Source organism: Mesoplodon mirus, assembly GCF_964341445.2.
Source record: "Mesoplodon mirus genome assembly, chromosome: 18".
Taxonomy (NCBI): Eukaryota; Metazoa; Chordata; class Mammalia; order Artiodactyla; family Ziphiidae; genus Mesoplodon; species Mesoplodon mirus.
Genome location: NC_138994.1, coordinates 4,348,895 through 4,375,361, shown reverse-complemented (window position 1 = coordinate 4,375,361; position 26,467 = coordinate 4,348,895). Strand labels below are relative to the sequence as shown.

Genomic DNA, 26,467 nt, shown 5'->3' with positions numbered 1-26,467 from the left:
CAAACACAGTTAATATAGATGAAAGGTAACCTTGATAGAAGTGAAAATTGAAACTTGAGTGGAAGGTAGCAAGCCAGGCACAGCTGCAGTTATACTTCCTCCTATGTGGCAACAGGAGCTGCACTTAACTGGTGTTGTTTGGAAGGGATGTCGTTTTTTAAAATATCTTCTCTTCAGCGTGTTTTGGTTTTTAAAGTCTACGCCATTGATGGGGGAGTGTGGAATAGGATAGTAAGGGGCAGATTAGACTTGATGTGTCAGAGTGTGAGGCCAAATCCAAGCTCAGTGTTCTAAGCACAGTTAATCTGCTATTAACTGGCTGTGTAACTTTGGACTACTCACCCAAAACGTCTCTCATCCTGGATTTCCTTACCTGAAAAACAAGGGTTGGATTAGATGATCTCTAAATTCCCTTCCAGCCCTGAAATTCCACTGATTTGTGATGCCTCATGGAGCATTACAATTTCCAGTTTCTAAGAATGAATTTTTTTTAAAGTAAGCATTTATGCAGCGTTTTATATATATGAAAAAATCCCTTGTAAATATTTATTGTTATTATATCAGGCAAATATTTAGGTTTTCTTAGTATCAGTACATAAATGTACCTTCTTCATTTCTTATGTTCTTCAGCTTAAGAGTGCTGCACCTCTTTTTGAGATAGTACCTGGTCAGCCAACTCACTTTGGCCAGCCCCACCTCTCCTATCCAGTGCTACAATTCTAGGACCTCGAGTTTAGCCCTCCCTAACTTGGGTATAGGTGCCCTTCCCCTTGCTTAGGTTGAGCTTCATTTACCTGTGTCAATGAAAATGACTCCTTAGAAGGTTATGTTAAAGGATTACTTCTCCTTTTCTCTTTCTCAACACTATTTCACTAGTACTGCCAGCTTCCTCTACATTCAGTGTTCTCTCTTTATCGGTTCCAAGAGAGAGAGAGATAAGACTCATCTTAGCAGTTGGTATACATGGAAGAGGAAGAGGCAAAGCATGGCTTAAAATCAGAAAAAAACATGTTAACTATTCAACTCTCAGTCTTAGTGGCATAAATTGGATGCAACTGAAGAATTAAAACAGCATTTTCTTCTTGAAACCAAGGAGAACATCACCTTGCCTTGTAACTGAAGCCACCAAAAAAGTACTAAATCTGAGAACCTTTCTTCTCCTCCGGTACTGGAGAAGAATTGCTCAAAATGTTTTTTTCATAGTCGCTTTGAACAGTCATAGCTAAAATCTATTATCTCTAATTTTCTGGATGGCCTAAAACGCTGTCATCTCTTTGTGTGCGTGCGTGCACGTGTGCGGAAGCGCGTGCACGTGTCTGTGTTTTCCCCTGACTATGGTTCTGAATTCAAATAACGAGTGATCATCCTAATGGTATTTTCTTGTTTTGTGGATGTACAATATTGTTAGCTTCATTTGGTATTTAATTGTCAGTTGTGGGTCTCTGCTCTTTGAGCTGCTTTGATAGCTCCAAAACCAATCATTGTTCATTTCTTGCATTTTCCTCCCTGCAGATGATTCAGTGAAAGTGAAAGATGAATACAGTGAAGGGGATGAGAATGTTTTAAAGCCAGAACCCTTGGGAAATGCAGAAGAGCCTGAAGTTCCTTACAGCTATTCAAGAGAATATAATGAATATGAAAACATTAAGTTGGAGAGACACGTTGTCTCATACGATAGTAGCAGGCCAACCAGTGGCAAGATGAACTGCGATGTGTGTGGATTATCCTGCATTAGCTTCAATGTCTTAATGGTTCATAAGCGGAGCCATACTGGTAAATAGTCTCCTTTATCCATTGTTCTGAAAACTGTCCTAATTCAACCACATGAGAAAAGAAGTGGTGGAATTTAGGACTTACTTTTGATTGCTTTCATTGACTTTTGCTATAATTCTGATGTATCTCTCCTTCTCTGTATTTCCATTTACCCAGTGATTTTTATTCCTGCTTCATGGTACATTTGGCAAACATATTGCAAATGCTATGAATAAAAGAAGACTGTAGAGAGCACAGTGTTCTAGGTCAGCCACATATTTTTCTTCAGTTAATAAGTGGGAGTTAAATTGTGTGATATGCTTTTTAGGCGTCTTTCATATATTTTTGCATAACTTTTTAAAAAGCAGATCTCATTGTATTGGGTTGAAATTTGGTAGATGAAAGGACATAGCTTTTATTAACAATTTAAAAATTTTTATTTTCAGACAACAAAAAGGCAGTCAATAGAAATGCATACAAACATAACACTCCCAATGAGCCCAATAGATTTCATCCGACATCGGATATGACGACTTTAAAAAACATCTCTTGAATTAAAGAAAAAAAACATTTCTGGCTCTTTATACCTTGTTAAGACTTCAGTCTGTGACTCTTTTTACAGATTGAGATTATTTTCAAAAGGAATGCTAAGTAATGTAAAAACTTAAATCTAGAAAGCACTTCTAAAGCTACTCTTATTTTTTTGCTCTGATCCAAGACAAGATGCCTCAAGTAGCCTTGCTAGGTGAGTGCTTTTTCTCTTCTGGAGGGAAGATTCCATAAGTAAGTCTTAGGCTTGCCTTGAAATACAGCTCCCATCTGATCCCAATATGAACAGAAACTATCTAAAAAATGAGCTTTTGCCATAGGCATCTAATCTGTGCATATGTTTCGCCACTTGCTGGGTGATCAGAAATCTCTTTTTTGTCCTTTTTAAAGGTGAACGCCCATTCCAGTGTAATCAGTGTGGGGCATCTTTTACTCAGAAAGGTAACCTCCTGCGCCACATTAAACTGCACACAGGAGAAAAACCTTTTAAGTGTCACCTCTGCAACTACGCATGCCAGAGAAGAGATGCACTCACAGGTCATCTTAGGACACATTCTGGTAAGTGAGAGCAATGAGCATTCCATATCTAGTAAATGTGTGTTCCTCAGTGCCCACTGCGGAAACTAGAAAGAGTTAAGTATGGAGGCTTTAATCTGTCACTCCGGTTCTGAAGGGTTACAACAGCAGAGACCTCTAGGGCTAATTGCACTTCCATTAAGGCATTAATTGCTCTCCGTCTGGCTCAATGAGGTTGATCATCTCCGTACCATCTTTGCACCCCTAGAGAACATCACAGTCAGACAGGAAAAGCCTGCCCTATAAAAATGCTTTTTTAATTTTCGCAAAAAAAAAATTATGGCTATCAGTATTTTTATGGTAAACTTTATTAAAAGATTATTTTCCTAAAAGTATACACACATACTTTTCATTCAAAAGTCTGGATAAAGCAAATGATGTACTGTTTGTAAATTATGTAAAACTGTAAACTGGGTATGACTCATTGTTGGGGGTTAGTTTTGGCTAGTCTGGGCTAAATTGCGGAGTTTTGGCCATTCTGGTCTAAATTTCTTTTTTTTGCATTGAGATATAATTGACAATATAACATGGTATTAGTTTTAGGTATATATGAGCTAAGTTTCTTAAACCCAACTTTCTTCTTCATCAGCCTATTTATTTTTAATCTCTAAAAGATGAGCAGCAGTAAGAATTCATAAAAAGCTATGTTCTGTCTTGATGTTTTCACTCTCCTTATTTTAACCACAGAAGATACATTTTTTTCAACATTTAGAATTTCCCTCCTAGAAAAATAAAACTGAGTTTATTTTCAAATTTGGGACCTCATGTTCTTGATGTTATCTGACAAAATTTTAATTGAAGAAAAAAAAAGCTTTGTTTTTATGTCAATCCACATTCTGCTTTGACTAAAACCCAGCCCCAAACCCGCAACTGGTCACAATTCAGAGACTAAGGATTAAACAAATCAGCCCCAACGAAACCCACCATGAGAGATCATAAATGGCAAAAGAAGGGTTTCTTTTACAGCTCATTGTTCAAAGTAATGAATTATGACTGAATTTGGTCCAAAAAATTAGAGTAGTTCTTTTCTGTTGCTTTTTCCAAGTAAGATCCAACAATAATAGTCATTTTTAAGACAGATTCTAGAGGACCCCAATTTATGCAGAAACTTAACATTCTTAGCCCTAACAGAGATGCATTTATTTTAACTTGGGATTCCATAAGGATCTTTTAGTGCTTTAAGTCCCAAAGGCACTGTTTTAAACCGAGCAAGAGGATTAGAAAATAAAAAAATCTCAGTCCCTAAAACTCTGAAAAATCATGGAGTACATTTCATCGACAAGTCAGAAATGCTAGCCCTGAACAGAGAATTGAAGTTATACATAATTTAAAATACATAATTTAAAAAATAACTCATTTGGAGGAGTTAGGAGGTTAAAGGTGGCCTGAATTGTATGGATAAACTTTTGAGGAAACTTTTGCTTTATCTTAGAAGTTAAGATGAAGTCATTTTTGCAATTCCTTCTTATTTCTATTATTCAAAAGTATCCTCAGGGGCTTCCCTGGTGGCACAGTGGTTGAGGCTCCGCCTGCCAATGCAGGGGACACGGGTTCGAGCCCTGGTCCGGGAAGATCCCACATGCCGCGGAGCAACTAAGCCCATGAGCCACAACTACTGAGCCTGTGCTCTAGAGCCCGTGAGCCACAGCTGCTGAGCCCACGTGCTGCAACTGCTGAAGCCCGCGTGCCTAGAGCCCGTGCTCCGCAACAAGAGAAGCCACCACAATGAGAAGCCCGCGCACCGCAATGAAGAGTAGCCCCTGCTCACCGCAATTAGAGAAAGCCCGTGCGCAGCAACGAAGACGCAACACAACCAAAAATAAATAAATAAATTTTAAAAAAGAAAACAAAAACTATCCTCAGTTGGTTAGGTCAGTTTTTATTGATTGAGCCCAGACTTTGCTATAGCCACTGAGCAAGGACAAGCTACATTTATCGAAATATGTCAATGCTCTAAAAAGACTGAATGGCTAACTCCCACAAACTGCAGCATTCTTTACTTACAGCCAGCTGGATGTCACAGAATATGGGATTTCTTCCTACTTCATTCTTTTTTTTTAAATTTTTATTTATTTATTTATTTATTTATTTATTTATTTATGGCTGTGTTGGGTCTTCGTTTCTGTGCGAGGGCTCTCTCCAGTTGTGGCAAGCGGGGGCCACTCTTCATTGCGGTGCGCGGGCCTCTCACTATCGCGGCCTCTCTTGTTGCGGAGCACAGGCTCCAGATGCGCAGGCTCAGTAGTTGTGGCTCACGGGCCCAGTTGCTCCATGGCATGTGGGATCCTCCCGGACCACGGCTCGAACCCGTGTCGCCTGCACTAGCAGGCAGACTCTCAACCACTACGCCACCAGGGAGGCCCCCTACTTCATTCTTAAACCACACTAACCTCCTTGAAAAATAAAAAGTTCCTATTTTTATTTTTTTCCTGAAGAACCAAGATTGGATCGGGAGCCAAAACACTATGCTCCATGATAGTCATTACATCCAAATCCTTTCATTTGTGAAAAGACCCTGTCCTTTCAAAGAATAACGTAATAGTCAATCGTAGGCCATAACCTTATTTCAGCTGACTAAATTTAAAAGTAATTGTAAGTGCACAAGTATCCAAATACTCTGGCTTCTCTCAGCAGTCCCATTCCTAGTGGACAGTTTTCACAGGGCCCCAATACACCATTTGTTCTATAACCCCTGAGGGTCACTGAGTACCCCTTGTGCTCTCCTTCTAGTTGAGAAACCCTATAAATGTGAGTTTTGCGGCAGGAGTTACAAGCAGAGAAGTTCCCTTGAGGAGCACAAGGAGCGCTGCCGTACATTTCTTCAGAGCACTGACCTGGCTGAGACTGGTGAGTTCATTCAACACCCGTTCTGCACATGTTTAGTGAGCATCCACTGTTCTAGGTGGTAGGATACAATAGTAGACAAAAATACAAAAAATCCTGCCCTCCTGGAGTTTATATTTTCACAGGGAAAGACAGAGTAGAAACAAAGAGAATAAGTACCTTACACAATAGAAGGTAGTAATTGCTATTGAGAAAAATAATGCAGGTACTGGGGGCTGATGGTAAATCAGGAAAAACATCAAGGAGCTGACATTTTAACAGATTTAAAAGCATAAGGAGAGAGCCCTGCGGATAACTTGGAAACAGCAAGTGCAAAGGACCTGGGCCTTGAATTTGAAGAAGTAGAGCTATAGCCCTTTGTGGCTGGCACAGAGTGAGTAATGGGACAGGAGGCCAGAGAGGAAATAGGAAACCAGATCTTACCAGGCCTCGTAGGCCATTGTAAAGACTTGGATTTTTCGCTGAGTGAAATTTAAAAGCTTCAGAGGATTTTGAACAGAGAGGTGACATGATTGGACTTCTCATTTGAAAAAAAAATCACTCTACTTGCTACTGAGAATAGGTTGTATCTGGGACAAGATTAGAAATTGGGGAGTCCAGTTAGAAGGCCATTGCAATAATTCAGGCAAGAAAAAATTGTGTCTTGGTAATGGTAGAGGTGGTACAAAGTGTTTTAACTCTATACAGTATAGTTTAAAGATAGAACCAACAGGATTTCTTAACAGGTTGTTGTGGATGTGATGAAGAACGCAGCTGCCATTAACTGAAATGGTAAAGATGGAGGGTAGAGGCAGTGTGAGGGGTGGCTAGGGCAGAGTCCATTAAAACCAAAAGGATTTTCTTGGCACAAGGCCCCCAGGTCATGGACTTGTCAACTCATATCACTTACTGTGATGCTTATATTTGGTTCTGGGAATTTCATATTTTATTCAGTGTTTTGAATTACATACCTAGGGACAATTGGTTGAAACACTGGATGTCTTTCCATGTATCAGTGGTGGTTTTATTTCCTTTCATTCTTGAGTTGAAATAACCTGAAACTTTTTGTGTCACATCTCTGCAGTTGTCCTTTGACCCATATAGTGGACCATCAGCCTGGTTCTGCAGCTTGGATTGCCTGATATTTTTATTTGTTTACTTGAACCAGTTGCTTATTTAGAGAAGGTATAAACCCTTGTGGGATTTGGTGTTTGACAGCAGTATTTGCAATTGAATAGTTTGAACATTCTAAAACAGAAAGATTACAAAAAAGTGACAGAAACAATGTGAAACTCAGGAAAAATGGAGGGCAAATCATGAGTAGTTAAAAAAAAAATCATGAGTAGTTTAACTGTACCCGTTTTGAGTGAGAGGAAACTTTTGTTTTAGATAAAGCCTATTTTATGGTGTTAGGAGCTACCCAACTGAATTCTGTTGGTTTGCACTGCTTCTGCTTTTTATCCTGATGGCATCTTTAGTTTTATCAAGGAGTTGGATTTCCTCCTTATTTCTAAAAAGAAATGTTTACTCTTAAAAAAAAAAAAAGGCACCTAAAACTTGGGTTTTGACGTCTTAAAGCAACATGCTTAAGATTAGTCAGGCAATACCTGGGTATTTACTTGACGTTCCATATTTCAGACAATAGACAAAGCTCTTACTGTGAGAAATTCTCAAGTTATGAAAATCTATTATATTCCAAATAGAATAATTGATATTTAAAGCAAGAAGGATTAAAGACAGCATCTAATCCCACCCGTTCATTTTATTTTATTTTATTTTTTGACAACTTTATTGGAGTATAATTGCTTTACTATGTTGTGTTAGTTTCTGCTGTATAACAAAGTGAATCAGCTATATGTATACATATATCCCCATAACCCCTCCGTCTTGTGCCTCCCTCCCACCCTCCCTATCACCTGTTCATTTTAGAGGTGAGGATATTGAGACTCATCAAAAATTCAGTGACTTACTTAAAAATCACTAGAACTTTCGTTGTTTTTGTGATTAGCTATTTTTTTTATTTTCAAAGACACATTGGGACATAATTCACATACCATTAAACTCACCCTTTTAACGTGTGCAATCCAGTAGTTTTTAACATGTTCACAAAGTTATACAACCATCACCACTCTAATTTCATAACATTTTTGTCACTCCCAAAAGAAGCCCTGTACCTATTAGCAGTCACTCCTGTTCCCCCTCTCTCCAGCCCCCGGCAGCCATTAATCTACTTTCTGTCTCTGTGGATTTGCCTATTCTGAACATGTCACGTGAATAGAATCATATAATGTGTAGCCTTTTATGTCTGCCTTCTTTCACTCAGCATAATGTTTTCAGGGTTCATCCACGTGGTAGTACTTCATTCATTTTTATGGCTGAATAATATTCCATTATATGGATTCATTGCATTTTATCTATCCATTTATCAGTTAATGGACATTTGGTTTTTTCCCCACTTTTGGAAACATGGCTTAATTAGCTATATATATTTTAAAGGTTATGTATTATCTAGTTAGCAAAAGTAGAGTAACACACATACTAATAGGCACATACGTATGCATATATGTCTTGATTGTCCTGGAAACGGGAAAAAATTGAGTAAAATATCCTCTGTGGACAGTAAGCTCAAAATTACTGATTTTAAAGTAAGGTCACCACCTTACTTCCCATTCCCATGACTCTTTTTAGGAATTTCATATTAGAAAAGTATCAAAAGAAATGTTTTCACTATCTTCAGTGGTATAAGGTGATTCAGGAAATACTGAACTACAGAGGTTGAGTTAATTTGCATTTCAGAGGCTGGTTTGATGGATCCATGCAACACACTTTAAGTCTCAGCAAAAAAAATAAAGGGTTAACTAAGTCAGCAACTTTTGATTTTTTTAAAAAACAAATATGTCGTTATGGTGGTTTCAGGTTAGAAAATGTATAAAGTCACAGCTTAATCAAATATAATAAATACTGCATGTCCTGTCTACCTTTGATATTTCAAATAGTTCTCATGATTTTTCCTGAAATCCAAAATCTAAAGAATGTTTACTCAAACACAAGCCAATCCTTTTATTATTGCCACAGCTCCCTACATGGTTTCCATTTCTGTTTCCTTCTTAAAATTAAGAGTCCCAGTCTAGACATAGTGTTCCATTTTGAGCCTGACCAATATAGTGTCACCAGTGGTAACTCCCTAGCTTTTATTTTATTTATTTATTTTTAAATTTATTTTATTTATTTATTTTTGTCTGCATTGGGTCTTCGTTGCTGTACCTGGGCTTTCTCTAGTTGCAGCGAGTGGGGCCCACTCTTCGTTGCAGTGCGCGGGCTTCTCATTGCGGTGGCTTCTCTTGTTGCAGAGCACGGGCTCTAGGTGTGCGGCCTTCAGTAGTTCTGGCACGTGGGCTTAGTAGTTGTGGCTCACGGGCTCTAGAGCGCAGGCTCAGTAGTTGTGGCGCACGGGCTTAGTTGCTCCGTGGCATGTGGGATCTTCCTGGACCAGGGCTCGAACCCGTGTCCCCTGCATTGGCAGGTGGATTCTTAACCACTGCGCCACCAGAGAAGCCCCATCCCTAGCTTTTAAAGTGATGATGCTGCACTGTGGATGTGGCACTTATTCATCAAGGGCTTATTGTAAATTGAAGTGCAGCCTAGAGTGAGAGCCAAGCCTTGGGACAAACCTGCGCCAGTCAGGAAGCAGGCCTTTATGGAAGCAGAACAAATGAAAAGGCCTTGGACTGGAGACCAATCTGCAAAAGAAGGTCTTGTTGGGCAACAGGGCTTCTGGCCTTGCTGATCATTTTCTTTTGTTCAGATAGCATGCGTTGGATTCTCATGTGCCAGGCTGTGTGTCAGAGCTGTTTATAAAGATGAGTGAAGGTTAAGCCCCTACCCTTAAAGTATCCACAGTCCAACAAGGGACCGGGTACTTGATCTGTTAATATAAAGGTCTAATAGAGATACATGTGATAGTGTTACTTCAGTCCAAGTTTTTATACCAGACATCATCAAGATACTCTAATTCTGTCTTAATGGAGTATATATGAAAAGAAGAATGAATATAGACGATCACAGATTTCATTTTCTCATTAGCTTGATCCTTATTCCAGAAAGGGACTAACAGCTGGTAGAGAGATTCATTTAGCCTCATTTCACACAAATTATGAATACTTGGAGTGGGACATATTTTTGTATGACAATGAGTTCTAGTAATAACAAGATTTTTAAACTAATTGAATAATTATATTTATTTATGAATCTAGGAGTCAAAACCTTTTATCTTCATTCTCATTGTTGCGGTTGAGATAATACAAGCATGAGAGTTTCAGAATAAATTTATATTTTTACCAAATAGCAGTCCAAAGAAAAAGCTTAAAATGTTTTCAACGTCTATTTTCCCAACAGATTATTAGAAAATCAATACTAACTCAACAAGTAGTATTCACTCTACTTGCTCAAAAAGGCAACAGTTTTATGTAACTTTTTTATTAGAACCTGCCTTGCTCTTTGATAGGAGTCTCTTGTTAGACAATTTTTATTGCATAATAACACCCCCTTGTTCCACTCTCCATCAGTTACTGGCTGACCACACCATAGAAGAGACAGGAAGAAATGCCTCTTATTTGAGATCCATTTAACACTTCAAGATCTAATGAAGGATTTTGAACAAAAGTAAAAACACAACGAATTATATAGTTAAATCTGCAATCACTTTGAAATAGAAATGGCATCATGCAAACAGTTAACTAAAACCCAGACAAACTAGTAACATTTTTGCAGAGGTTAAAGGTAGTAACCTATTCTGTAATTTTGACTTCGTATGAGTTTTATTATTTATTTTTTCAACGTGTCATTAAAATCATTTTGCTAATGAAAATGGGTATATCCACTATATACTAGTAGGCAAGTAACATGAAGGGGAATTGACCCCGAATGATAGTCCTCCTCCCACTGTGCTCACTCATGAACCAAGTGTGCAAATTGTCCCTTGCCACCGTCCCATATTCCCCACACCCACCCCTTGCAACACTAAACTGCCAAACACCACCCAGGAACGGATTTCCTATTTCATCATTTAAACCCATTATCTTGTTCCCTTACTATCTTGCCAAACTGGTTTCCCTCCACTTACATTCTGAGATGTGATGTGGCAGGATAACAAGTCTAGACTATTTGTATAAATAGACAGTTGGGTCTTAAAGTTGATGCAGAGGACCAAACGCCAAGTCCTCTTTTTTCTTTTCCCCCTTTCAGTGTACTGCCTAAGCTCCTTGTAATCCCAAAGAGATTGGCTTGTCTCCAAAGCATTTCTTTGTGTCTTAAATGGTGTTCGTTTAGGACAGCAGCTGTCCAACAACTGCAAGGCACAAGACTGAGAGTTTGGGAAAGAAAATGAGAGTATACCATAGTCAGTTGAAACTTTGGCCTTTGCCTAACTTGCCAATTAGAAAACACAGTTAACTCAGTAAAGATGAACTTAATCTCTAGAGTGTGTTCACATGTACAATGAGGATTGGGATCTTGGAGCTGATATTTTGAGTGAATGACCCTGCGGGTGGGTGTGGGTAGATGGCAGCCCTCTAGATTAGTAGTTTCAGAGGATTCCTTTCAATCCAACCAGAGTTGTGGAATATGGGAAAGTCTCTACCCTTGCCTCAAATTATCAGTCTCTCCGTAAACACTCCAGAATTTTTATCTTTTTAAATGTCAGGCATTTGGTCACTGATTTCCAGAGTAAGATTTACCTAGAAATGACTGTCATGACAAGCTTGGTAAGTAACCAGGGATAAAAGATGATGTTATCTCTGAAGGTTGCCATTTAGTGACATGCCCCAATTATGTTATTTAGGTCAGTGTATCCCCGCTTTAGCCTCCTTCCAAATATAGAGTATATAGAGTATGTGTCCTCAGAAGGACGCCTGTGGTAATTGATGGTGGCTTTGGTAAAATGTAGGGAGATGCTGAGAGCCAAATGAGAAAACTAAACTGGAAGCATAACGCTTGCAGTAAGTACTGGGACTGACAAACAGATCTCTGGGTAATGATGGGGAGTAACTAAAAGACTAAATAAGAGTAGTGGTAAAATGGGGATAAAGTTAAAAATTCCCACAGTACTGTTTTTCATTCTTGTTTTACTATAAATCTTTTTTGATAATAAATACATGGGGCAGGCATGGGGGTGGGGGAGGACCTTACCTGGCTTTAATCCTCTCAAAGTTGCTGGAACCAGAATGGGTGTTCCTAGTCAAAGCACAAACCTAGCTGCCTCTCTGATGCTTCTAAGAAAAAGCCTCCTTCTAACAGCCTCAGGAACTTACTTCAAATCCCAGGCCTTTGTCTTTCATCTCTCTGCTCTTGGGGCTCTGGGTAGTGCCACATCTGGTGGTGGTTTGTGTGAAAGGAAATAATATGTATAATAGTTTCCTGTTTGGTCATTTAAACCTATCCCTGTGCTGGACAGAATTTAACCCACTTCACTCAACAGCAGTGTTCTGTCACTAAAGTGCCCGTTATTTACAACAGTCGGTCAGCTAAAGTCGCAGTGCTTTACCACTGGCCCCAAAGCTGCCCAGTTCCCTTATTTGGACCCTTATTGTTTTCATTTACACAAACAGTGTTGTTAGTAGATTAAACTGGAGGCTGGGATTTATTTCTTTAGAGCATAGAATTATTTTTGATAAGAAACTCACAAAGTCTAGTAAATATGGCCATTGTCATCATTCTCTTCTCTTACTCATTTTTGGAGCCACTATTCCTGAATTTTTAAAACCCTGAGCTTTATAATGTATTGTGTAATGACTGTCAAGGAGTTTTAAAAAAACAGAACCAAAGCTATGCCAATAATAAAATGAAAAATATTTAAGACTTTGAATTCTCTCTTCCTGATTTGGCTTTGGTCTCTCACCCTGGCCATACTTGACAGTCTTGCCCTTGAGGTCTTTCTTTCTATCTATCTATCTACCTACCTATTTATTTATTTATTTATTTTTGGCTGCGTTGGGTCTTCGTTGCTGCTCATGAGCTTTCTCTAGTTGTGGCGAGTGGGGGCTACTCTTCGTTGCAGTGCGCGGGCTTCTCATTGCGGTGGCTTCTCTTGTTGCAGAGTACGGGCTCTAGGCACGTGGGCTCAGTGGTTGTGACTCACAGGCTCTAGAGCGCAGGCTCAGTAGTTGTGGCACACGGGCTTAGTTGCTCCACGGCATGTGGGATCTTCCTGGACCAGGGATTGAACCCCTGTCCCCTGCATTGACAGGTGGATTCTTAACCAGTGTGTGCCACCAGGGAAGTCCCTTCCTTGAGGTCTTTTTTTGTCTTTCATTTACTTCAGAGATGGCCAGTTTTCTTCTCTCTGGGCATGTCCATTTACAATACTGAATATCTGAGAGACCACGGAACTTGTGACATTTTTTCTGTATATTAGAATCTCTTCACACAGCAAACTCCTCAGCTACAGAATGAACACTGACAATTCCTAAATCCGTGTATGTATGTGGGGGAAAAAAATCCATTCTGTAAAAATCATCACTTGCTTTTTACTCTAGTCACTTAAGCTGATTTCAATTTCTTCTTCCTTAAAGACATGAGGAATGTAGAGATACTTCATTTTAGCTTGGATATCCTGAAATGCTTATGATAAAACAGAGGGAAATGTTTGTGGCATCACAACATGTTTGCTTAAGGCAGGGGTGAGCAAAACTATGACCCTCAGGCCAAATGTAGCCAGCGGCCTATTTGTGCACAGGGGTTTTTACATTTTTAAAGGTCAAGGAAGAATCAAAGAATATGGAATAGAGACTGTACGTGTCCCACAAAGTTTAAAATACTTACTATCTATACGTGTCCCACAAAGTTTAAAATACTTACTATCTATCTGACCCTTTATAGAAAAAGTTTACTGATCCCTAGCTTTGGCTAGCATCATGTGTTAACATTAAAAGCCTTGTATTTAGAGCAGCTGGTATCTCTTTGAACTTCAGAGATAAACTCTTATTGGGTATTGCCTGCTGTACCAGACTAAACTGTACTATATTTATTCCAATTTACTATTTAGTTGATTCGATGTTGGCACTATTTATATATTCTTCTAGTGGTTCTCAATTCTTGCTGCATCTTAAAAATCATCTGGAGAGCTTTAAAAATGCTGTTGCCTAGGCCCCTACACCAGAGATCCTGATTTAATTGATCTGAAGGGGGGCCTGGGCATGTGTGTCTTCTGTGCTCTTGAGGTGATTCTAATGTTCAGGCAGGTCTGAGAACAACAGACCTATATCACTTAAACGTCTATTTGTGGATTGACAATTGGACCATATTCTTAGGCAGTTTTTATTCACATTTTTCATTAGAAATATAATAAAGATGCATTATACAAATTGTTCTTTAATCTCAAGACAGAAGTGTTGCTCAGGGAAATTTTAACTGAGACAGTTTTGAAATGTGAAGAGCATATGAAACAGATAATGCAGAGACCAGAAAAATATAATTTAAAAGACAGGAACTGAAAGGAGCATGCTGGAAAAAAAAGAAAAAGAAAAAAGAAAAAACCACTCAGAATTTCAATACACAAATCACTGAGTAGATTTCTTGCTGTCTGGGTAAGTGTATCTATTTTCAAAAGTGCTATTAACATAAACATAGCAGTAAATCTGGGGCACCGTCGTTACCGTCCTTTTTTTTTTCAAAGTTGTTAAGAAGAATTATATCAGTCTGCAGGTGTCACATGCAGTTACTCAGAATCAGAAAGAAGGCTGATCGGGGGTTAGAAGATCTCCATCTATCTATCTTTTTGCAACCAACCACGTCCAGGCTGTTTATTTAATACTTCCTCTTGCTAATGAAGGTACTGGTTGGGGATGGGTCGGGCTTTCCCATGTCGGCATAAGACTGCAAGATTTGAATGTGCCCTGGTGTTGGCTTCACTGACCACAGCAGGTACCCCAGGCAAGAATCTGAGCAGTAATAACAGGTAACAACAGAGTTTGCATCAGACCTTTGACACTTTTCCTTCCAGTTTATTTCTTTTTCTCTCCATTTATCAACGTGTTCTTTTCCCTCTTCTTTTTTCATTTTTCCAAACCAGCAAGTGTGGAGGCAAGACACCTCAAAGCAGAGATGGGAAGTGAAAGAGCTCTCGTTCTGGACAGATTAGCAAGCAATGTGGCAAAGCGAAAAAGCTCAATGCCTCAGAAATTCATTGGTAAGAATACAGCCCTTTTTCCTGCTGTTGTTAGCAGATAGTTTGAATGAGATAACATAGGATGCTTACTACACAGGCCCTTCCTAGTTTAATCTCTGTTAAAATAAGGTAATTGATTTTCCATTGTACACCTTTTATTCTTCAGGATTCATTTTGGTAACTAGAGCAAATGATAATATATTTTAACTAAAGAATCTTAACTACTGAACATGGGATTATTTGGTATCCAATTTCTTAAATGAAGTTGCTGTTAAAAATGCTGTTCCTTCCTCTTTATTCCGAATGACATATGTTCCATGAGAGAGTTTGTGCAATTGATACCAGTAAGATGTTCAAGATAGCATTTTTGTAATCTTTTGCAACTATGTTTTACAACTTGGTTCCCTTATCACGCTCAAACTTTTTTCATGCTCTAAAATGTATTGCCATATTTTCTTGAATTTGAGTGAGACTTGGTTTTAAGAGAAAGTGGTTGGGAATGCATAGATTTAAATAACAAGGTTTGAGTTCATCATTTGTCTTACTGGAGTTAATTTTTATACCATTGTTTTTCACATTGTCAAAAAATACAGCAAGAATGAGATGGCTAAGAAATAATTATGTCCATTAAAGTGTTAGGACTGCCTAATGGCAGAAATATTGTGTTGAATTCTCCCAGATGTTTACATAAATGTGACTATGATATTTAAAACAGATGTGTATTTGTGAAGCAGGCAGCTGAATTGAATGTATTGGTTTTGCTATAAATTGAAAGTCGGTGATATTGAACAAAAATAGTTATCACATGAAAATAGACCTCCCTCAACACCAATAATATTTTAGAAACCTGTCAGTCTGTTTTTCCAAAGCTACTTGCTGCTGCTGTTGATTTCTTACTTCAGTCCTTTTGTGTTTATTCTTTTCAATAGATTTTACAGATATCAAGTGCCTGCCTGGTTTTTAAATCTGGTTAAACTTTATTCTGGTCTAAGTAATTTTAAAATTCTGGTCTAATTAGTTTTTTAATTTTATGTGAATTATAGAGATATATTGAAAGAACCCATATATTTCAAAGCTACCTAGCTTGGTTTTTTTTCTTTTTTTTAACATCTTTATTGGAGTATAATTACTTTACAATGGTGTGTTAGTTTCTGCTTTATAACAAAGTGAATCAGCTATACATATACATATATCCCCATATCTCCTCCCTCTTGCGTCTCCCTCCCACCCTCCGTATCCCACCCCTCTAGGTGGTCACAAAGCACCAAGCTGATCTCCCTGTGCTATGCGGCTGCTTCCCACTAGCTATCTATTTTACATTTGGTAGTATTTATAAGTCCATGCCACTCTCTCACTTCATCCCAGCTTACCCTTCCCCCTCCCCGTGTCCTCAAGTCCATTCTCTACGTCTGTGTCTTTATTCCTGTCCTCCTAGCTTGGTATTTATACTTATTTATTTTATGTTGTTTGACTGAGAAGTTATTGTATTCTTTTAGTCACTTTAAGAATAAACTGTGTCAGACTAAAGTTGGTGAGTTTCATTTCAGAGAGACCTTCTCCTCTTTACCATCTTCCCTCTCCTTGGTGAGAAATGTCAGGGGGCGTGTAGTGACTTGGGGTTTAGGCACAGTGGACCAATTGTGATTCCAAGACATTATCTTAGAACATTGCTCATACCTCTTTTGAGCTGTACTTACGTGAAGAGGTTCTGGCTGGCGTACAAAAGGAAGCTTGGATTGTTATTCTATGCCATGAGTATAATTTAATTTGGGGGATGTTTTGACTGTAGAAATGGCTGCAGCTGATATGGGTGGGGAGAAACATGGGAAGAAATGGGAAAGAAAAAAATGTAAAGTGACTTAATTTCAATCCAGTTATGGTCAATGCATGTTGGTCTAAGAGAACTAAAATATGAGAGAAGGTACTTAGTTCACATAATTGCCCTAAACCTGTCCTTGAGCTAAAGCCCTACTTAATAAGATAAAAGTTGCTTTGGTATCTTCATGGGTTTAAAAACACATGTTTCACATGTCCAAGTCCATGCCATTTTGCTTATTGCATAAGGGATCCATTCCATTTGTTTATTACCATTGTGACCAGAGGATTTTCACTCTTCCATTTCCAGACTCAGGAGAGGTGCTGATCTTGTAGGTACTGATTTCTGTCATCTTCTGAACCATCATGTTCTCTCTGAGATAGAATCAGGAAACCCAGTAGAGTTAGCTCTTGATTTGAGCTGAGGTAGCACCTTCTGGACTTTGGGGCCCTGAATAGCTGGGGGAATTTTTTTTTTTTTTAATAAATTGTGGTAAAGTGCAGTAGGAAGAGCACTGGATTAGAAGCCAAAAGACTGAGGTTGTGATTCCAGTTCAGTCATTTCTTAACTGTGTATGTTTGGACAAATCACGTAATCTTTCTGGGCCTCTGTTTACTCACCTGTGAAATGAGTAGACCGAACAGGTGATGAAGTGATCGAGAAGATCCCTCGCAGCTCTACCTTTCTGTAAGTCTGCAATATGAATTATAAAAGGCAGCAATAATGAGCACCACTTCTTTTTTATAAACCCATATGTATAACTTCAGATAACTTTTTTCTCAAGGTTGTACAGATATGGTATGTTATTTTATGTTATAAACCATAGTATATAATTTAGGAGGTTTTTTTTAGGAAGATGTCATTTAATCTGAGAATCTATAAAACAGCTGCATTAGTTCAACATTTATATATTTTACTTAGTACATTACTACTTATTTATTAACTCTTTCGTCCATTCATTTATCATGCAAATGCTTACAGAGCTCCTGCCATATACGTGATATTCTTTTTTTTTTTTTTTTTTTTTTTGCGGTATGTGGGCCTCTCACTGCTGTGGCCTCTCCTGTTGCAGAGCACAGGCTCCGGACATGCAGGCCTAGCGGCCACGGCTCACAGGCCCAGCCGCTCTGTGGCACGTGGGATCTTCCCGGACCGGGGCACGAACCCGTGCCCCCTGCATCGGCAGGTGGACTCTCAACCACTGCGCCACCAGGGAAGCCCCTACGTGATATTCTTGTTCCTGAGCACTGTTCTAATCCTCTAGCATTAGCTTATTCCCTGAACCATAAGAGATTTTTTTAAAAATAAAAGAAACCCCTTCAATCATTTAACCGAATCCACCTTTTGATAGAAAATAGTAATATCAAGGGGAAAATAAAGGAACATTTTGACACTGTGCAGTATATGGGATGAAGTGATACAAAACATATGGGGCTAATGTCTTCCCTCCTTCTCTTCTCTCTCCTGTCTTTCCTCTCCAAGGCATCATTTTCTGAAAAGATTCAGCTGCCAGGGAGATGGCAATGGGTAAAGTGTGAAGAAAGAATGAGTCACCCCCTTTAATCCTTGTTGACAGTTGCACAGCTTGGCTTCCCTGACCTCTTGAACTATGAGGGTAAAGGTGAAATTATACCATCAGGTCAGCCTGTTACTTTCCTAACAGGCTTGAGAGGATTACCAGTAGATAGCATTTTTCATCCATTAGAGATGGACTGAGGAAGAGGGATGGATTGGATTAAGTCTAAATGCATTTAGAAGCGCAAAAACATGCCTCTGTTGAAGAGTAAGAGTAAAATTAAATTACCCAAGTAGGAGAAAAATGAAATCACTTTTTTCCTAGTTCTCCAAGAAATTGTGAATCACTTTCTATAAAATAGGAAATAAATTGACACACATTCATTAGACATCAGCATCTTTACGTCATCAAAATAATTCTTTTTAGGTGTTCTTTCCAAAGGACAAGAAGACCTTGCTTTTAGCACCTAAGCCCTCTAGGGACTGTCTTTTTTCTGAATCTTATTCTCCTGTTACAAACTTGCTTGACTATGCTTCTAACTAGGCCATCTTCAAATACTTGGCTCAAAATAGAGGCCAGATTTCTCTCCTGAAGGGAGGAGGAAAATGACTACATTTCTGCATATTTCGTTCTCTGATTTTCATTCTTTCTCCAAAAACAGATGTGTTATTCAGACCAAAGTGGTTACCATAGCATCTCCCTATTTTTTAAAATTTCATGTATTACGTTATTAAAGGAAGTTTTCATGTTGAAAAGAACATGACAAAAGATCTCACTCACCCCCCCCCGGTAAACATGTTGTGAGGTTTTGACACTTCAGCAAACACTGTCGGTTCTCCCTGTGAAGTAACTAATGAGAAATTGTCTGCTTTGGTTAACGGAGCAACAGGAAGCAGTTTTAATGCCTGTTTCTAAAAGCAAAACGTATCTTCTCCCATCCCTTCCCAAAGGGCCCAAATCCCTAATCCTATAAGCATCAAAAGTCATAACGTTTTTGAGTTTGAAGGGATATTAGAAACCACCCAGTGAAGTTCTTTTACTAAGGAGGGAAGGGGGAAGGGAAAGATGGAGAGATGCAGCTCGTAGGCGACAGAGCAGGGCCAGAGCCTGGGTCTATAAAGTGCTGCAGTCCAAGGCGTTCCTCCCCCAGAAAGTCACCCAGAGCAGTGCATGCCATGTGTGCTACACAGGAGCTTTGGAAAGGGAAGGGTCTAGTCACTGAAAGCTGGTGGCAGAGAAAGCCTTGAAGAAGGCAGTCGTTCTCTCTTCAGGGTGTGTTTTCTTGAGAAAAGATCTGTGGTGACTCCATCAGGGCAGATGACAACCAAATAGCACTTCACGGTGACTCACAGAGGACTAAGGCTTCTGCAGCAGCAAAACGTGGTTTCCAGCTCAGTTTTCCTCACTGCCACCCCCGTGGCTCTCTCTGTTCTCTCTCCTCCTTCCTGCTTCTCGTTCTGTGGCTTCCTACCCTCTGCCTTCCTCCTCCTGGAAGACGTGTTAGCCACTTCAGTCTCATTTAGATTGAGATCAGAGCCATCATCGTCATCAGACATTCCATTTACCCTACTTACCTGCCCTTTTCTGGGGGGAGGATATGTGCTTGGAGTACGAGTAATCGATGATACACTTGGGAAATTGTATGAAGGCATCAGCAGATACAGTTAAGTGACTTGAAGAAACTTAAAGGCTTAAAGAAAACCCCAGTATTTCACATTACCCCATCATGATGACTGTAACCTCAGAATTGTTATTTTTCTAATGTGCAAATAATGTCTCCTCCTCTTCAAAAAAATCTTTCAGTGGCTCCCCATCAGAATAAAATCCAAACCACCCAGGCATTCTGAGTCTTTCACAATCGGTCTCTAAGTTATCTTTTCTAAATGTATCATTTCAGCCGGCTAATCTGTTAATTCAGCCGTGATGAACTACTCCCACTTCTTTGTAATCCACCTTTCCATGCTCACTGTCTGGAATGGCCTCCCTCCCTTCTGCCCCCTAAACCTCCACGTGGTCTACATTCCCACACTTGCCTGAATTCTCTCTCTTCTCTGTTCTCCCCCTGCACTCAAGGCAAGTTTAACAGTCTGCTTTTTGTGATGTGTGTAATTGTCCCCCCCACCACCACTACTACCACCTCAGATTTCAAGGAGACTTTAGGGAATAGATTAATATTTGTCCCGTGTTACGTGGCGTATCTGAGACATGGTCCGTATTTTTCTCTCTCCACTCTCTTGGCTACTCTATACTTTGTTCCACCACATAGTATTAAGGATACTAATTTGTAATGAAATTGTGTACATACTACATCTCCTCCTGGGTTGCAATTAAGTTTGTATTCTTCAAAACACTTAACATGGTGTGAGGCAAATAACAATAATAATAACAATAATAATAATAATAGATCTACCACTTATTGAGTGCTTACATGTGCCAGTACTCTGTTAAGCACTTTATGGACATCATGACAACTCTGTTCATCATAGATATTTCTTTTTTTTAAATTTTTATTTAGTTATTTATCTTTGGCTGCGTTGGGTCTTCATTGTTGCGCACGGGCTTTCTCTAGTTGTGGTGAGCAGGGGCTACTCTTCCTGGCGGTGTGCAGGCTTCTCATTGCAGTGGCTTCTCTTGTTGTGGAGCATGGGCTCTAGGCGCGTGGGCGTCAGTAGTTGTGACACGTTGGCTCAGTAGTTGTGGCTCACAGGCTCTAGAGCGCAGGCTCCGTAGTGTGGCGCATGGGCTTAGTTGCTCCATGGCATGTGGGATCTTCCCAGATCAGGGCTCGAACCCGTGTCCCCTGCATTGGCAGGTGGATTCTTAACCACTGAGCCACCAGGGAAGCCCATCATAGATATTTCTTGAATGCATGCTACTGGTCCATATGGAACAAAGCACAGTTGCTTTTCTACTGCCTATGGGAACCATCCCCGCAGAGAATCTGAAGTCATTGCTAGTGGTGGGGTTGTGCAGCCATGGGTGAGGTAGCTGCCAGGAAACAGCAGTTAATGCTCAAACATACACTGAGGTATATGGGCCCTTGGGTCACATCCTGGTTCTCCATGTACCAGCTGAGCAACCTGAGCAAGTTAATCAACCCGTTTGTGCTTTAGGTGCTTCATCTGACTAAGAGATGATAATTCATCTTAGGTAAAATGAGACAATATGCAAAGTGCCTAGGACAGCACTGGGTATATAGTAGTGGCTCAATAATAGTAGCTATTCTTCTTGGCATTATATATAAGGCACAGTGCTCGGTACTGTGAAGTAGAGAAGTAAACAGGTTAGAGTGGTGGATCTTGTCCCTCCGTCCCAAAGGCAGAGGTCTAAATCCACATGCTCAGCTAAGGTCCCTTTTAGCTTTAGGCTGTGATTCTGTACTTTCAAGTTGGCACTTAGAAGCCAACAACCATATGCCCTCACCACATTGCAGCAATTCAGGTCAGGCAGTTGCTCAGTTCAGAGTTACCAAAGCCTAGATGGTAGGGATTGACACCTTTAAAAGGGATCACAGGTAGGGAACGGCCCAACCAAGTAGCCTTGGTTTCTAAACTTAGGACTTGTTGTTGCCATTTGTATTATCATTGGGAGAAAACCTCTAATTCAGCCCGAAGCTTCTCTCATTAATCACTCAAACATGTGTGGTACGATTTTGACTAGAAGCTGGACTAGAAGCTCTGTGCAGGTTTGGGAGCAGTTACACTCTTGTGGTTTGAGTAACCTTTTTTATGAGTATTACTAAAGAAACGTGAGCTGTTGGCTTTTCAATTACTGTAGCTTACCCCTTCTGAGTTTCATACACATTGAGTCATCGTGTCTACAGGTGACTGATAATCATCTGCACTAATCAAGTTACCGTAACTCGGAGATGAGGAGACCTGATGAGTGCAGGTTGCGTGCACGTGAAGATCTGAGGCTCTCCCATCTTCTTAACAATGAACAATGGTCTGCGTTAACCACAGAACTCAGTCACATATTTCCACTCATCCAGGGGTTGATTTTCCTCTTATTGTTTTGCCTCTTACAACTTCAGCACTCAGCTGTTTTCTGACATGTGCTGCAGTTGGCATAGATTATGAAATTGTAGGCCTAGTTAAGTAAAACCAACTCTTGGGCGAAGAGATAAAAGCAGAGTTTGTGATGTGCCTGCCCCACCTCGGAAACTTTCTGGAGCCTCTCTGTTAGGCGAAAAGATAAAAAGATTTCCAGGGACCCCCGGTATTTGGGGAACTGAGTAGAGCCAACCACACTGGAAAATCATCAGTAACCTTGAAAAGGCCAGGAAACCAAAGTTCATCATTTCTGTGTCACTTTCAGGGGAATCAAGATTTGTGACTTTAGACAGCTTTCATGTTCTCAGTCTCGTTCTTCCAAACAGCTCTAATCAGAGACTTATCCAATCTGGCAGTTGAAAAGAAGAACTGTTGATTACTTTGGCAAAGGCCTACGTTTCTGTTCCTTTTTATCGAGTTGCCAAGGTACGGTGATTTTCTGTGCATATTTTTTCTCTCAGGTATTTATCTGGAAACTGTCAGGTTGGCCTTAAGGTAGTGGGGATACAGGACAAATCTATCTGATTAGATTGGATCTTTTAGCAGGTCTTTTTGTCTCCAATTTCTCACTGTTCTAGTCCATCTTACACATTGCTGTTACATTAATATCCTGAAAATAACATTGTGACCACAAGCATCTCTTGCTCAATGCGGTTTGCAGAGGTTTGCTGTTTGTCCAGATCTAAACCCTGTGGTTGGTTATTCAGAATGCCCATCATTTGGTCTCACCATGTGTTATCTTTTTTCAGTATCTCCTAAAATGTTGGAGGCAAAGTTCCACAAGGCCCACATAGCATTTTAAAACCTTGATCCACATGGCAAGAAAGTTATTTTCTTTTTAGTTCTTTTTCAATCTTCCTGATTATACCAAGGAGAACGATTTAGACGTAATTAGATGTTAACTGTCTTCAACACTAATCACACACTTGATAATCTCTATTTTTAGCAAAGAGAGAGGGGATCATTGTCTCCAGGTACTTACAGTATCTGCTCAAACTTTAATAAATGGCTGTGTTTCGTTGTCTTTATTTTTCATAGTTACCTTCTATTTGTGGCAAGTGATTCTGGTTTTCTGTTTATGTTAGTGATATACAGTGTCCTTAAAAGACAAATTTCTTCAGCCAAAACAGAAAGGAAATGCGAGCTGATTCAAACAAAATGAAAAACCCTAACATTTACCAAGTGCTTTCTATGTGCCAGGCACTGTTCGAAGCACTTACCAATTGAGGTAGGTACAATCATTACCCCCATTTTACGTGAGGACATGGAGCCATAGACAGGTTAAGTAACTTACCCAAGGTCACACAACGAGTCGTGATGAGGCAGCATTGAATCCACACCATCTGACTCTAGAGTTCATGCTCTCAACCACCACACCACCCTGGGGTATGAATATTGCGGAATGTGGAGGGCTAAGTGGGGTTTGAAAAATACTTTCTTCCACGCTTCTTGATAGTTTGCTCTAACCAGACTCTCTTACCCCTCCCTGCCCATGTCTTGGGTGGTCCCACGTGTCTGTCTTGATTCATGCTCATCCCTCAATTAGGATATCTCTTCTACCTCTCGGAAAATCTAAATCCTACCAGTTCATCAAGACCCTTCTCAAAATTTAGGTTTTCCAAGAATGCTTTCCCTTCCACAAGTACTCCTAAATTCTTTGCGTTCCCATAACACTTGAATATACAGTTTGTATATTTACAAACCACCCTGCCCTTCCCTTTTAATTCTTTTTACAGAAGACACATCACCCACCCTGCTTAAACGCCTCACACATGGCATTTAAAATAAAGTCAAAAGCTTCCATAGAGCAAGGCAGCCCTTTCTCAACTTTTAACATTTATTTTTCTCTAATTCCATCTAGCCAAGTCTGATTTCTCTCCCCCTAGGTTGGAGATACCTCAAGAACAGAAACTGGTTCTTCCAATCCTTTTTGTTTTCTTGTGTTTTGTCTTCCCCGAAGCCTTTACTGTATGGCAGTGACTCGTTCTGGAACCACAACATGCCTAGGAAATGTTAGGGAAGAGAGGATATGGTTTAGCAAACCTCTCAGAATCCAATGTCTATGGAATGAAAAAGCATCAGCGATAATGCTAGCCTCACCTCCAGCCCCTGACACATCTTCCCCACTTTCTCTTGCCTCTACCAGCCACTCACCATTGAGCACATCTGCCATCATTGAAGATCCCGCTCCTGCCTTCCCTGTGGCCAGAGAGCCTCTGTTTTCTAACACACAACACCCACACGCCCTGAAGGTGGCTAAACTCTGTTTTCAAAATTTCTCAGCAGTTTGACATGAGAAATAGGAGAGGGTGACCACAAGTAAATTTTTCAGTTAAGTGTGAGATAAGTCCTAATGATCACATATGTATCAATGATACATCTTTTCAAGCAAAAGAAGAATAACACACTTTATGAAGAGGACAAATCATCATGATCTTTCATCAAGAAAGCCTTTCTAAAACTCTCTACATGTGAAGCTCTTTTATTTAAATCTCAGTCAGTCTGATAACTGACGTGTTTGGGAAGTGGTAAGTTGGAGTTTTGGGGGCTGTTTTTTCTGCCTCTGCAGCTATTTAAAAAGCTGCCAAGGCCAGAGCATCCCCACTTTTTGCAGCACTTCCGGCCCCCGGCTCCCTAGTATTACAAGCAGAAAAGAACAAGCAAACTAAGAGTTCGGGGATTGACCATGTCTTCAGAGTTCACGAACAATAGAAGTGCAGAGGTCCCCGTGCTCCTGCGCACTGGCAGCTGCCTTTCCCCCTCTTAAGCCCCCTCCTGGTGTTCTCTTGCTTCTTTTCTCCAGGGTTCCCTTCTGACATGAGCAGTGGAAACAACTCACATTGGAGCCTCAACTTAGTGACATCTCTGACTCTCCCTTTTGCCTGCTGGTTTCAGTTATTTTGACTGTCCAAGCATGTGCTATCAATCACTGTCCCCTGAGCCTTCAGCACCCATGTGGGACCATTCTGCCTGGGCTGAGTGTCCTTGAACAGGCCACTTGTCCCTCCTCACTTTTCAAGGACTCCAGAAAATAATTTTACAAACTCTCTGCCTTTGTGTTGTTCCTTTTGTCACTCTTTCTTTCCCTTGTTCTAGGTGAGAAGCGCCCCTGCTTTGACGTCAGCTATAATCCCAGCTATATGTATGAGAAAGAGAGTGAGATGATTCAGACCCGAATGATGGACCAGGCCATCAATAACGCCATCAGCTACCTTGGTGCCGAAGCCCTGCGCCCCTTGGTCCAGACACCGCCTGCTCCCACCTCAGAGATGGTCCCAGTTATCAGCAGCATGTATCCCATAGCCCTCACCCGTGCCGAGATGCCGAATGGTGGCCCCCAGGACCTGGAAAAGAAGAACGTCCAGCTGCCAGAGAAGAGCCTGCCTTCTGAAAGAGGCCTCTCCCCCAACAACAGTGGCCACGACTCCACGGACACTGACAGCAACCATGAGGAACGCCAGAATCACATCTACCAGCAAAATCACATGGTCCCTCCTCGGGCCCGCAATGGGATGCCACTTCTGAAGGAGGTCCCCCGCTCTTATGAACTCCTCAAGCCCCCACCCATCTGCCCAAGAGACTCCATCAAAGTGATCAACAAAGAAGGGGAGGTGATGGATGTGTACCGGTGCGACCACTGTCGAGTCCTCTTCCTGGATTACGTGATGTTCACTATTCACATGGGTTGCCACGGCTTTCGTGACCCTTTTGAGTGTAACATGTGTGGCTATCGAAGCCACGACCGCTATGAGTTCTCATCTCACATAGCCAGAGGAGAACACCGAGCCATGCTGAAGTGAAGATCTGGGCCCAGAGGTGATTTGCACCTGAGCATTCAACATCCTTTTTAAAAGCTGATAATACCCCTCGCCTAACAAATCACTCTCAAAACAAACTCAGTTCCAATCCCCTTTTCTTGCCATTTTAGTGTCCAAAGGATCACATTCACATGGGCAGCAGAGAAATGCTGTCCCCGTTCAGCAATTGTTTGCAGATACATCATGTTACTACTTTTGTGAAACCTTTGTTTTCCCATCAGGGACTTGAATTTTATGACATTTAAAAGCCAATGAAGTATTTGGTCATTATCTTTTGCAGCAATAGACAGGCATTCTTTGGAGTCTGTTGCCAACCAGAAGAGTCCCCTGGTTGTGCTGCATGAGGCATTGTTTCGGAGATACATCAGCCATATGTGGAAAAGACTTTTAGCCATATGCCCA

General features: G+C 40.4%; 1 protein-coding gene across 3 annotated transcripts; it reads left to right on the top strand.

Moving 5' to 3' along the window:
- Nucleotides 1-1,663: 1,663 nt before the first annotated feature.
- IKZF3 (IKAROS family zinc finger 3) lies at nucleotides 1,664-26,047 on the top strand (the record flags this gene model as incomplete). Of its 3 annotated transcripts, XM_082604840.1 has the most annotated exons (5): nucleotides 1,664-1,773; nucleotides 2,692-2,859; nucleotides 5,608-5,724; nucleotides 14,768-14,884; nucleotides 25,344-26,047. In XM_082604840.1, the coding sequence occupies exons 1-5, from the start codon at nucleotides 1,701-1,703 to the stop codon at nucleotides 26,045-26,047; spliced, it is 1,179 nt and encodes a 392-aa protein (XP_082460966.1). In that variant the 5' UTR covers nucleotides 1,664-1,700. The 3 variants fall into 3 exon arrangements, with proteins under 3 accessions (XP_082460966.1, XP_082460967.1, XP_082460968.1); XM_082604841.1 differs by lacking the exon at nucleotides 5,608-5,724; XM_082604842.1 differs by lacking the exons at nucleotides 1,664-1,773; nucleotides 2,692-2,859; nucleotides 5,608-5,724 and adding an exon at nucleotides 14,574-14,653.
- Between the last annotated feature and the right edge of the window lie 420 nt (nucleotides 26,048-26,467).